At 37.1% G+C, this 14,521-nt stretch overlaps 1 protein-coding gene across 4 annotated transcripts in view; it reads right to left on the bottom strand.

The window, feature by feature from the left end:
- Positions 1-4,774: 4,774 nt before the first annotated feature.
- gria3b (glutamate receptor, ionotropic, AMPA 3b) overlaps positions 4,775-14,521 on the bottom strand; it is a 120,997-nt gene continuing 111,250 nt past the window's right edge. The window contains exons 14-16 of one of the 4 annotated variants that reach the window (XM_028460146.1): positions 13,955-14,069; positions 7,476-7,723; positions 4,775-6,249 (exon numbers count right to left, since the gene is read on the bottom strand). In XM_028460146.1, coding sequence (XP_028315947.1) covers positions 7,478-7,723; positions 13,955-14,069 — 361 coding nt within the window. In that variant the 3' untranslated portion in view covers positions 4,775-6,249; positions 7,476-7,477. Of the gene's footprint in view, positions 6,250-7,475; positions 7,724-9,105; positions 9,221-13,954; positions 14,070-14,521 lie in introns of those variants that run through there. The other 3 variants (XM_028460147.1, XR_003674965.1, XM_028460148.1) reach the window with 3 other exon arrangements.

Below are 14,521 nucleotides of genomic sequence, written 5' to 3'. Positions count from 1 at the left end.
GCTCACTCACAGGCGTTTACCTGTCATCATTAAAATCCTGTCAGAATGTTCAACATAATTGCAAGAAGATGATACGAAAGACAATTTCTCTACAAGTAGCTATGGAGACCACAGCTGTGTTTGAAATGTCATACTAACGTACTACTCGTACTAAGTCTGATGTCAAAATGAGTATGTAGTGCATTCACATTAGATAGAATGGAAAATTGAGTATGCGAGAAATACCCAGATGTATATTATATACATTTTTGACGTATGCACGGTGGGCACACTAGTCATACTCAACTGCCCCATGATGCATTACGAGTGGAACGTAGAATAGTCCTGGGACCGGTGTCTGAGTTTACCTCGTGCTGAGAATGATTATGAGCATGACCACTACCGGAAAATGAATTTTTGCTAGTTCCGCTGTGTTTTGCTACTTTCGCCATGCTGAGATTGAAATTTCAATTTTAAAGCTAATGTTCAAAGCTAATGTTGAATAGCTCCTTTTCTTGGGGATATTTCTTTTTAGAATGTATTCTTCCTTTCACTAATTTCCCATGTCAAGCTCAGCATGGCAATCTGAGTGACAGTCTCAGTCAACAACTTGAGTAAGTAATAGTGTCTCATGCAGCAATCTCAATATGTCAAGAGTTTATTCTTCAAAAAAACCTGATTATAATAAAACTCAATACAAAAAGGAATCAATTATTTTCCAAAAAAACATGAGTTAACCTAATGAAACTTTACATTAATAAGCTGTTGTATTCATACAAATCTGATCATGACAATCATTGGTTTATTTTTTTTATTGATGGTCGACTGATGTGATGTTTTAAGCATTTTTTTAAAATCAGTACAGCAATCTCTGTGCATGGCTAATCCAGCACGGGTACATCTTAGTACGTAGTAATCATGTACTGAGATTGTAAGAGAATCAGAGGTAAACTCAGACCGTGACACCGGCTTCAAACTATAAGTCAAACATCCCCTTTTCAAAATAAAAGCATCTCTTTTTGTCTTCCATTAGTTTTTAACACTTTTGTAAATAGGACTCTTGTTATGAAGTTAACAAGAACTTTTGTCAGTAGCACAATGGCGGGTCTCCAAAAATCTCAGAAATGTCAGAATAAAATGTGTTTCCATGAGTTTTATGGGTCAAATGACCACTTGTTGATATTCCACTTGGTCACTCTCTCACTTATATGCTTTCAGAACTTTCAAAGGTGGAGAATCAACGAAGATACTTAGCCTCAGTGTGCTTCAGGTTTTCTGTCATTGTAGGTTCAAAATACATCTTCAAACACTTACTGTACCTGTACAGAAGTCTTGTTGCAAGTACAAATATAGATTTCGAGTTAATACATGTTTTCTTTCCCACTAAAGCCATTTTAAAGACAATTCTGATGTTCAATCACTTCTTATTTCAGAGAGAAAACAGTATTAAAAAATTGTTCGGTGTTTTATTGTTTGGGAATTAGAAGAGATGAGAGTAGAAATGGATTCCAAAAAAAAACAAAAACTTGATTCTTATAGCCTTCTTGAGCACACATTGTTTTGGATGAAATAAGATAAATTTAGGATGAAGGGACCTGAATTATTACTGACAGACATTAGGTTAAAAATCTGGACGTTTTATACCTCTTCTCTCATGTATTTAGGTAAATCCTCATGCCATGTGGGTTCTTTATCTGACAGATTAAAGTAATATGTGTTTAATCACATATTACTACTGTATATCAAGAGTTGCAATGCTTTTTTCAAAAAAACAAAACAAAAACAAAAAAACACACAAATGCAAAAGCATAAATCAAATGACAGTGGTTCATGTCATTTTGAAATATACTCCTACATCCCTCTCACATTTTTACTTATTATACTTTTTTTTTTCTTTTCCGGCCTGCATATTATGTGCAACCTATAACTGCTTCTGCTCATCTGTTGCTGAATCCCTCCCTGAAATGTATAAAGCCATGTTTAATCAAACTATTTGATTTGCTTTGACTACTGTGACTTGCATTTGTGGAATAAACAGTAAGAATATCATTTGTTTTACAGGGCATGATTTGAAGGGTGTTTCTATGCTATTGTACTTCTCATATCTAGTTATTGTGGAAGCCCACAGGCTCCACATGTGATCTCCGTGTGTTACCACACTACATCTCTGGTGGCTTTGCCAGCATTAAAATGGACTTCCAAGAGCCTCATGACAAGAAATGAATTTTATTATGTCAAGAAATATGTGAAAGACACAAATGAGACTTCAATTCAAAACGCCTTATGTGTCAAACTCAAGGCCCGGGTGCCAATTCTAGACCTATAGAGCATCCAGTTTGGCCTAACTAATTTGGCAGTCCCTCAATATTTGCCAGTGCTCACAGTTTTCTCATGTTTATAACACATGACTGCAGGCACTGTTAAAGGAACTCTCAACTTTTCCCAAAATCCAGCCATTTAACCCAAAAATAAATAAAAATTAACTACAAAATCAAGTAAATTTAGGTAAAGATCTTGCAGGAACAGACACATGTCACTTATTGCTTGGATATTGTTGGTGCATTACATATTTTACATATAATTTAAATGTGGAAGTGCAAAGTAGGGCATATTGTTGAAATTTCTTGTTTTCTCGCCCATATTTTGCAGCCCAAAACTGGTCCATAGTTGACCCCTGAACTAAAATGAGTTTGACAGCCCTGTCCTAAGTGATCTTTGGCTGCAAGTCCTAGGAGATATAGCTCTATATATGATGATGGCTGTTTTTGAAACGAGTACAAGTCTTTGATTAGTCAAACTGGACGAAAGGAGAAATGCAGCAGCTGAGTAGGAATCAGATTTATTCATTGTGGCCTTGAAGAGAGAGAGAGAGATGGTGACAGACTGCAGAACACTGCAAAGACGGCCATTGAACCAGAAAGCTTTTCCCCCAACAGTAATCAAAGTGTTCTCCTCATGACAGCCTTTTCAGCTTTTTGTCTTTCCTTCTCACGCACAACACTCTCACTTCCCCTCTCTCCGTCTCACACACACACATATAACACTGCTCCTTTTAGTGATGGAGCCAACGTTGGATCAGACTAACGTTCACAGCCGAGGGCCCAAAGAGCCAGCGAACCAGAGACGCCACCCTCAAGTTCAACACATTTCAGAAGAGTGCTATGACAGCGGGCGATGATTAGTTGTTCTATGGTGAAAAAAAGTGTGCTTTCTTGCTCCTGTGGTTAGATTAGTCTTTTTTTTGTGTGTGTGAGTGTGAATTTCACAATCAAAAAGCCTCTTCTTGTCTGGCTGTTGTTTTTCCTTACAGGACCGATGCTGCCATAGGTGAGTAAACTAATTTCACTGTACTGTCTCATGAGTGTCATGTACTGTAGTGTATAGCACTGTTTTTGCTCACAACTACTCGCTCCTCTTGGAGTCACTCCAGGCATAATTATAGGGAACGAAAGCACAAAGCCAGAGGCAGCAAAGCAAAAGAAAAAACAAAACAAAAAGCAATATCCTTTCATGCTTTGTCAGAAAAGGGGTGTTTGGAAGTCAAAGTCAAATTTCATAAAGTCCAAGTGTTTTCCGCGGAACTGGTGCAGAGACTAAATACTGAATCATAGCATTCTGCATTCAAGAAGAAGAAGAAGAGGGGGAAAAAAAAGACTGGGTGTCTTGCCATGTTTGTTGGATTTATTGTTTGATCTGCGGCAGGCTGGATCTCTGGATGGAGAAATGTCTTTCACCAAACAATGCGGACGTATAAACCAGTTAAATAAGACAGGATGGGTATGCTTTTGTGCATGTAGGTCTGGAAATATGTAATGTATGAGAATAAACAATTCCCAGATGAATCACAGGCGAACAGATCTTGATAACTGTGAATTAGCAGAGAAACTGAAATTTCTATAGAGTCTCAAGCCAATGTGTATTCTTGCCCAGTATGCTTTGGAGGCAGCTGTGGATTTATCATTATACATTATTGATTGTGTCACAAAGCATCATGGCGAGACAGGGGAGGAGCTCATGCCCGATGAAGCTGTCAATGGAAACACCCCATCAGAGAAGGCAAAGGCTGGAGAGAGCCTGAAACAGATGGCACTTACTATTGAACGCACACACACACACACACACACATTTATAGGATTGTCTGCAGGGGTGTCCGTAAGCTACTGACAGTAGCATAAGCGGAGTTTGAGATTCCTGCCGGGGGGGGGGGCAAAAGAAAAAATAGAATTAAATATATAGGCCATCTTGAGATTCACAGCAACCACAACGTGTGTAGTATGTACAATAATGCCAGAATGATTAGTAATATAATTGTTAATGTTGACAACCAAAATTTGTGTCGACACGTCATTTAATGTTGTAAATTCATGATCGTCTCAAAAGTTTGGGACTATTTCAATGAAAACTTATACTACAACAACAATCTACAACAGATTAATTCATATATATTTTGTACCGTCACTGTACTTGAATTATTTGTATATTATGTACATTATATTAAAAAAATTATTTTTTTTTAATTAATTTGGGAAAACTGTAATTAAACCAGAGGCAGCATCCACACAGTCACAGCAGCTTTTCTGTACATTTTTTTTTATTTATTTACAAAATGTATTAAAAATCTCTGTACAGCACCTCACTAATGAGGTTCAGCAAATCGTGCATGCATCTTTTGTACCCACTACAATGCCTGGTAATTTTTGTTCTTGCACAAAAGTGAGATGTACAAAACAGAAAAATGTTGAAACAGACTTCCATGAAAACATTTCCAGGGCTGGTTTTTTATATAACATTTCCCTAAAGTCTGTTTGAGTGTAGCCAAGCCCGTCAAGCAGTAATGGATTCACATGCAATTTCTCAGGAATTAAAAATAACAAATAAAGGAGATAATGAGGAGGGGAAAAAAAAAAAAAAAAAAAAAATCAGTTTTCTTTGTGTAATATAAATATTTTTCATTTATCTAAATGTACATGTATATCTCATTCTTTTCCTTAGTCTTCACTTGACTTTCATTTATAAAACTATCCATCAGTTGTTTCAGATAATAGATAAGTATCTAAATCCTATTGAATCACAGTCTCTTTTTAAAAGAAAGAATAATAATGGCACAACTGAAACTTGTAGGTCGACCTACATTTTTTTAGTTACCTAGTAAATTCTTCAAAGAGTATAATGCTTGTTGAAGGGAATTTTAAGCAAACCAAAGCTCATTGAAAAAAATGCAATTGTTAAAGTAAATTGTAAGGTAGCTGGAATACTAGTTTAACAGCCATTATACTTTTTTTATCCTTTCATTGGACTGCCTCTATTCTACAACTGAATTCTCTTTTTGGTTTAGTTTTGCTTTGATTTACAGACGACTAAAATTACTGCTGATATTTTACATATTGTAAATCACAGGGTTTCTTCAGTGGGTCATGTATACTTTTTTCACACTCTTTCGTGGAAAAAAAAAAAAAAAAACCACACTCTTGGCAGTATCGGAAGTGCAGCTAATGATCTGGTTCTGGAGTGCGTATAAAGCCAGATCATCATCTAATCTTCATGGGTCCCATCACACTTTTCGAGGACATTGGCGGCAGCACCAAAGTTAAGAGTACAAACAAGAAACGCCATTGATTTGGGCTGAATGGCGTTGGACTCCAATACGATTATGCTTGTTGAAAACATGTACAAGGACACAGGAAGTGACCTACCGCAGTACAAAAGCTAATATTTCATTTTCAGTGTCTTACAATGCACTGAGTGACTTAGTAAAATAATGAAAACACATTACCAGTGAAAATCTGGCAGCAGAAAGATGATGTATAATTGGATATTATTAAATACAGCTAACCAATTCGACAAATGTCAGGTAAGATTTGTTCTCATCTTTCTGGCACTTCAAAATGTGCTTAGGGTTGCAAATGATGGCTTTGATTCTCTCACTCTCTCTTTATTCTTCATATATATATATATATACACATATACACACGTATATGTATATATATGCGATCAAACTGCAACAGTCCTCGGCTTTGTTTGAGTTTCAAGCAAGCAAATATGTTTGTTGTGAAGGAGTTGCATTGATTGGACTCTGCTCCATAAGGCACTGAGAGGAGGAAACAGCGTTGGTTCTTCTCATGACAAGTCCAGTCCAGTCGTGTCATCATTGCAGATTATCATGCTGTGCCCATTCCAGAGGATTTGGCTGGAAGCTCAATCCCCAACGTACTGCGTCTTTCGTCGATATTTAGTCACAGTTGTAAAAGACAGTGGAAAGGTTCCCTATACCTGTGTCAAAACAAAGACCAGAGGCAAAAACAGAGATTCAGGTTTAGATGTGAAAACATACCCACTTTAATGCATTCTTAAAAAATTATCATTTTATTCTGACCCAACTGATCTAATTGTAATTGTGAGGAACAGAAATAAAAATCCTGCTGGACTGTCATTACGTTTACGCACTAATGAAATGTATTTAAATAACTTGTGCAAGCAGTAATAACATTTATTTATTTATTGTTATAGAAATGACATGGCTTTTTGATGTGTTTTCCTGTCACATTCCTGACATTTGCACACACACACACACACACACACACACACACACACACACACACACACACACACACACACACACACACACACACACACGTACTGTAATTTATTTAATGAAAAATAACATACTGTTGGACTGCATTGCAGAAAGGATGTCTGGTTGAGAATTATTAGATAACCTGGTTTAATTTTGGGTTAATATTTATTTGAATGCAAAATCCTTATATAATATAATTCAAACCTATTAATGGTTCCTCTAACTACTATAACTTACTGCTTGTCATTTAGGGCTTTACATTATTTTTTTTAGAGACATTTTTGGCACTTAAGTTTGATATTAAATAATAATAATAATAATAAACCTTTATACACACACACATATAAATATATATATATATATATAAAATAAAGAAAGAAAGCTGTAAACATGACAATTAAAGCTAGATTTTCAAAAATGGACACACATATTTAAGCTTTACATTACATAAGGCTTTACATTATTTTTTTTAGAGTTGATGGAGACCAATTTACTACTATATTTTTACTTTACACACACACACACATATAGCTATACAGAATGCTGTAAACATGACAATTAAAACTTGATTTTATAAAATGGACACATTTAAGCCTCAATTTAAGTAAAAAAAATATTAATTCTCAGCAAAATTACAATATAACAATATAGAATGTAATAGTATTAATATAAAATACACATTAAACAATACCTATAATGTACTGTTTTACATTTTAAAGCCAGGCAATAGGTATTCAGCTTAACATCAGGTCTTAGGGTTGCTGCACTGAAAGATGTTGGTAGTTATTTGTGTCCAACAATAAACCATGTCAAAAGCAGCTATCCCCAAACCAGGCAATGAATAATTCAGTCTCACTGACAGGATGTGAAGCTAAATGATTCATCTCTCCCACCCTGTGGACCGACAGCACAGTCGACGTACCTCTAGATCTTAACGCTCTCTGTTCCGTACACGTTGTAGCCTTCTCTATATGTGGCAAAGTTTTGGGTGTTGGTCGGGGGAGTAGGCTTAAAATTCTGGGCATTCTTGGCTAATTTCAACCTTTTGGTTTCTTGTCGTGATTTATAACAGAACTCTATCAGAGCCACCATCATGGCCAGCCCCAGCCCTCCAACCAGAATATAGAAGACACCAGCCACATTGCTTAGGCTGAGAGCACTTGTCTTGTCCTGGGGGAAAGTGAATAGAACAGTTCAGGGTTTTTGCAGTGAAGGAAGAGAAACACAGCAAATACAGCCTAACTTACAGGCTATAGCTTAGTATTAATCTGTTTAGAAATACTGAGCTGTAATGATCATATTTTACTCTACGCTGACGCTATTAATGAAACTAGTTCATGGCTAAAAACAGGAAAAATAAAAATGTCATTGACACTAACATCTATCCTGTGGTGTAATGTCTAATTTCTACAGACCCTTAGACTTTCAAACCCTTCCTCATGTCTATCAGCTGGTGAATGTAAAGCTCACCCTGTCCTATGCTACAGTACATATACAAAAAATGGCTTCTGCTTGTGACGATGTAAGGAAGCTGGTCAGTATCGCATAGGTCATTAGCTCTGAAAAATCCCTGTCTTTTAAATCCTCACAGCGACATGTACGTATAACTAATTTAAACATGGTCATACAGTACAGTCAAATTCATATATATACTGTATATAGATGAATGATAGCTGAATTTTGATTAAGAAATACACTAAATATCAAACCATTTTGCTGCTGCTTACCTACCGAACATATCACTTAAAAATTTGTTCATTAGAGTTTTACTATTTGCATTTTAACCCTATGAGCATGTAGAAGGGAAGCCATGTGGCCTTTACTAACCAGTGATCCGTAGCTTTGACAGAATCTCAGAGGGTTAAACGTTGAGTTTATTACATTTTTCAGCTCCGTGCAATGTGCAAACAAAGCCTGTGACATGATCTCAAAGCAGTAAAAAGATTTAGAGGACTCCCTTTGGCGCTCTCGCTGCTTTAAGAGGTTGAATTTGTATAAATCATCACAGTAAGAACATTTGCTTGCTCATCACACTGCAGGAGGCCAAAGAATCTAATAGACACATCTCATTGCAAACTAGTAATACAAATAAATCAAATTTTCATTAACAGTTTGGTAAATAGAAACAGCAGCATAATGGTACAAGTATCATGAATGTCAAGAATGGAAATGAGCAAAAAAGAGCATTAATAAACAACTGGCAATTGCAATGATTGACCTAAAAGGCACTTTATCATGTCACCCCATCAAGTTATCATTACTGGTTTTGTGTGTTACATCGCATCAAACGATTTCTCAATTGAATGGAACAAATGAAAGAAAAAAAGACTAGTGGGGATGCAGTGCCTTCAGTTACAGCCACACATGAACTGTGTAACAGTTTGTGGCAGAAAAACTAACTATTAAGATATTACAAGAGGAAAAAGAAAAAAAAAAAATGTTGGAAATGAACAGAATGCATACTATAGATGTTAGAGAAATCTGGTCTTGCATATGAACAGTACGTCAAAATGCAATTTTGGAATCAGTACAAAAGACCTGCAGCGACTGACCTTACTTCCAGAGTCCTTGGTTCCACATTCACCCTTATCGTACCACCATTTGTTTTTCAGCTTGTCTAAGATGCCTTGTTCACTGAGTTTCAATACTGCAAGGTTTACAGGAGTTCTTCACGTGGGAAATAACATAAATAACATTATATTATGTTATTTTATGTTATTCAACTTTTAAACTACTACATACTTTACAAAGCGATAAAGCAGGACACCTGGCTGTGTCAACATCACAAAGAGCAGGCATTCTACCTTTACCTTTAGAACCCCTAGTCTAAAGCCAGGACCTACCCATATCGCTTTGAGTAATCGGCAGACGCTGTTAACACATTGACCAAGCAGGCACTGAGAGTACATTCTGCAAGTCTTTGAATATCATACATGACCAGGGCCGTTAGCTGAGGGGGTATGTGGTACCAGAGGCTTGAAACAAAACATTTAACAAATTAGTTCCAACAGGAGCTTTGTCTTCAAAAACAGAACATTTAATTAAAAAAAACAAAAAAAAAACAATAGCTGTGATGCCTAGTAAAACTTTAGTCAATTTAAAGATAACAATTAATTCAGAGGGTGATAGGAAAGCTGTTTCTAGGTTTGTGGGTTCACCATTGCAAGATGCTATTTGGGCTACCCTTGTTTGCATACTGTAGCTACATGGGGAGATTGGATAAAATCAACCTGTCTTCATCACTAATATGCTTAAAAATAGAAGCTGTGGCTAGTATTTTTAAGGTGTAGTCACGCAATTTGTGACATCAACGGACTGGTATATTAGGAACGATTGACAGGCAAGGCCAAGGACTCAGCTCTGGGGCCGCTATGCAATTGCAAAGTCTACCTGGAAACGCCTCTGGGTGTTAGAACCAATTTTCTTTTGAAGTGGCCAAGCCAGAGAATTAAAACCTTAATTATTTCCTGTGTGGTATCGTAACACAACGGGAAGAAAAGCTTATCTTCCAATCATGTCGGATTTGTATCAGATCAATTTTAAACAGTGCAGAGCTGGAAGACTCCACATGCAAATACCAGCGAAATAACTCAGCTACTATTTTCCTCCTCTCGCTTCCAATTCTGTTTTGATTTCCACATATATTTGAGATCTCTACAAAAGACAGTGACATGTAATATTTTATAAAATCATGAATTTGCCTGTTATTCGGTTGGACTAGTCGAACCTTTGGGGGACAAAGGCTAATCTAAAAGAGGATGAAGGTAATATAATGGTGGATCATTTGTGGTGAGTGAGGGCCAGTCTCCTGGTGGGAGTGAAAAGCAAATTGGAAGGAAAGAAAAACTGTGCATTGATAAAAGAGTGACCTGCCTACTTCATTTGAACAATTTCCCCCAAGGGGATTCATGCAATGCATAATGCACTGAGAGAAGATTACACTACTGTATATCCCTCAAAGTCAATCTGGGGAAGCGAACTGTGAAGAGGAGACCGTTGTCTTGGCTTGGAGGGACATTGATTAACAACACAATTACCCTGTAACATGCTCTGTGTCTGAAACTCAATCTAGGCACAGCTCTGTGCCGTGCCCAGGGCAGGAAACAATGGTTTTCGTCTGAATGCAGGTGTGTGAGCCTTTTGGATGCAGGTCTGGACTAAATGATCCATGTTTTAGAATACAGCTCTCCAGGGACGATTTTTTTTTATAGCTACAATGAGTTTTTAAACTGGAGATGGAAAACATTGAGTGACACATTGACAGAAAGCCCCTGTGAATGCTAATACACCAATGACCAATGACTACTTTTAAATGCTTTTTTTTAACACTCTTTAGCAAAATATCTGCATATATTAAAGATGATTTATCGTATTAAGATGTCACTTTTTTGCTGTGTTTAGTTAGAGGCAGGGTTGGAGTCAATTATAATTGCGTAACTGAGTTAAGATAATTTACTTTGTAATTGTAATTGAAAAATATATAAAAAATGTCAAATATAATTTAACATAAACGCGGGGAACCGCATTACAGATCTACATACAGTTCTACACAGTAGTTGACAATTATTAAAATTCCCACTCCACCATTTTAAAAAAATTGAAAGGGCTATACTGACACAAAAAAGGCTCAGATGTAATAGATTTTATCCATCTGAATCATATTTTCGTGCCAAGCAGTATGAAAAAAATGAGGAAATCGTGTTGGCGCACATGAAACAAGTGATTAATTAACATGACAGTTTCACGATCTCCCGTGAGATCGTGTTGGAGCATGTGCAGAGTTCTGGAGTCTATCCCTGTTAACACAGGATAAAGGGTGGCGTACACACTGGACAGTATGACAGTCTGTTAAAGGGCAAACACACAGAGATGGGTGATTACTCGCATACATCCCCTTCTGCAGAAAACTGAAGAAATTCAACATCATCTATAAAAAATATAACATACATGTTTGTGGATTGCAGGAGAAACCTCAGGAAGTACCAAAAGTAAACCAATGCATGCTCAGGGAGAACATGCAAATTCAACATGGTGAGATTGGAGCCAGAAATACTGGCAGTAATAATAAGTAAGATAAGTATTGCACCACAACAAGGATATACATAAAGTATGTGGATTTTCAAAAAAAAACAAAAAAAAAAAAAAAAAAAAACCCGAAAATGACAATGACAAAATGATTAACAATAATAGCATTAGCATGGTCCATGATATAATAGCAAGTTTAAAAATGTTCTATCTCATGTTTAGAGGTCACTTAAAGCCCCACAATTGCACCCCATACTCCAATTTCAGGGGAAAATGTCTAAAAAACATTGCAACTGTAAAATAACAAATATACAATTGCTGCAAATGATTATCACAGATAAATTGTGATTATCCAATGTATAACCATTGGTTCATCACTTCTATGATTATTTTCAGGTCTTTGATGTTCTTCTTGCTGACCTTAGTAATACTTCTGTTTACTCTTCTGTTCTGACTTGGGGAACTTTATTAATATGTTGTTTATAATCCTTTGTATCTGTCAGCTAACCGTTTGCATGTAATTGCTAATTGGCCAAATCATGGCCAAAAGTGGGAATGCTAAAGTTTGGCTGCTAGGTAAAGGAACTGACCAGCTGTCCATGTCCAAATGCATAATATTCAATATTCACTACAAATTGAATGTAAGTGAAAGAATCCTACATGTAGTTGTGTTTAGGGTTACAGATTCCATAGTTACACAAATATGTCCTTCAAACATTCACTTTAATGGGGTTAACTGGTCATTATATTCTGTTTAAACTAATCGCTGACAAACGACTAAGTGTGTAATGACACAATCTGCAGTGCACGAGACCATCGCAGTGTCTGTAACCTCCATCAGACCATGTGCACAGACAGCATCATTTATCATTAAATACTGAGAAACATAATGCTGCTGCCCTTTATGGAATTCTGTGGAAATAGCACAATGCCTAATGGATCATACTCTACGCAGCATTACGCTAGGCTGACACAGCTGGGTGGGGTTTCACACTTTGCGTCATTTGCTGCCCTTAATGGAACAAAAAAACTCATCATTTAAACAGAAAGAAGATGAAGAGATTTGTGAGTCGAAAAGGGTCACGACTGGGATTTAAAGAGCTGTGACAGGGTCTGACTGCATGTAGCACAATCCGTCCTCAGATTGTATCGAGCAGCCTCTTCAAACTAGGGTCTGCTGCAAAAATAACGTCATAATAACATGATGAATTTGCCTGTTTCTCCCATGCTTGCGTGTGTTTCCACTGGGTACATCGTCTTTCTGCCATAGTTAAAAAATTAACACGTTGAATTAACCAAAAGTAACTCAGTGCTTTTGTGTTTGTCAATATGTGTTAACCCTGACACAGCCTATAGCGTCCTGTCCAGGGTGTATCCCACCTTGATATGCAGCAGCAGCAGCAGCCCACTGCAACCCTGCAGAGGAAAAATCAGGTACCGAAGAAGAGTGAGCGATAGTGATGACCTGTCCTTACAAAGTGCACTATGATGTGAATAACCCTGGAGGTACTAAAAAAAAGGGACATTTCTCAGCTTTGGGCTAATAAAAAATGCAACATGAATATTAGTTATTCATCTACAGCAGTACGAAACTGTTCTAGGTCTTTTGCCCTTATACAATCATCTTCCCCATTGAAAAGTAATCAGCAGTAGATTGAATAATTAGAATTCTCACGTAGTCCTGTGATGCTTAGTCCCCTCAAGACGCCGCTGTTCCCCTTGCCTTCCTGTTGGCCTCAGCTGAGCAGCCATTTAGTTGGTTTTTTTACCCATAAAGCAGAACCAGCAGTTAAGCTTATTGGTTGTGGGCCAATGTCATGGATGTCAAGCAGTTGTGGAGCAAACTGATATTTTACAGAATTAGCAAACTTCACCTTCATAACGAAAGTCAGGTTTTTATCAATATATTATTTTATTATATTTTCACAGCTGTGCAATGTCAACTGGTTTTACTCATATTTGTAAAGATGCATTGACAAATTTGACAAAGCCAAATGACTGATCTGCTCTACACATGTGCAATGGTGAATAGATGAAGCTCAACCCTTCACAAGTGTAGGGCAGCAGTGAACACCACTGAAATCTATCTATCAAGCAGTCTAAGTGCTTAATCTGTAAATAAAGGTTTGTGTTTAAGGACTGAATGAATGCATGTTTCTGTTGATCAAGCAAACGCTCCTTTAAGTTTGATAAAAGTTGTCAAACCTTCTGGTCACATGGTCGGTAAATTAGTTTTTTCTGCCTTTGGCCAGCAGTGGCAGCACAGTTTTCTAATTGTGGGCATAAACAGTTGGTTTGGTTATGGTTGGGTTGGTGTAACAGCCTTGCCGATTACTCTGCACTATGGTACCCGATTGTGGTGACATCGAGGCTGACCTTGGAGTCACCTCCCCCGCTGCCGCACTCTCCCTTGTCGTACCACCATTTGTTTTTCAATTTGTCCAAGAGGCCTTGCTCATTCAGTTTTAAAACTGCCAGGTTAACAGCATTTCTTGAAACGATAAAACATAACTTGTAAGAAAATGCACAGGTCCGTGAGAAATCTAATGCAAAAGAATTATTGAATCAAGCATATACTAAAATAGATATTGGTAGTAAGACTACCACTGTCAGAATGGGGGCTTATGCACATAATCTGTTGATCAGAATAGACTAGGGAAGGATTTAGAAGAATTTAAGGAATATGGAGAGATAAGAAAGGCTCATATCAGGCAGAAAAAGAGTTAAATCTTGGTAAAAAAAGGTGGCAAGAAGGGTTACGTAGTTTAGAACTGAAGTGTGCGGGATGGGGACACTTGTCATTGAGAAGAGTAGTAACAACAACAAACATCATGCAATTAGCATTCGTCACAAGTGACAGCGTAGCTTTTAAAGGCTAAATTGAAAAACCATTGAACTGTTAAATTAAAAGTGACAAGACAACAGTCAGGTAGGACAGCACAC

Source organism: Gouania willdenowi, chromosome 10 (assembly GCF_900634775.1).
Source record: "Gouania willdenowi chromosome 10, fGouWil2.1, whole genome shotgun sequence".
Lineage (NCBI taxonomy): Eukaryota > Metazoa > Chordata > Actinopteri > Blenniiformes > Gobiesocidae > Gouania > Gouania willdenowi.
Note: the sequence above shows the minus strand (reverse complement) of the source record. Positions and strands in the feature narration are given on the sequence as shown.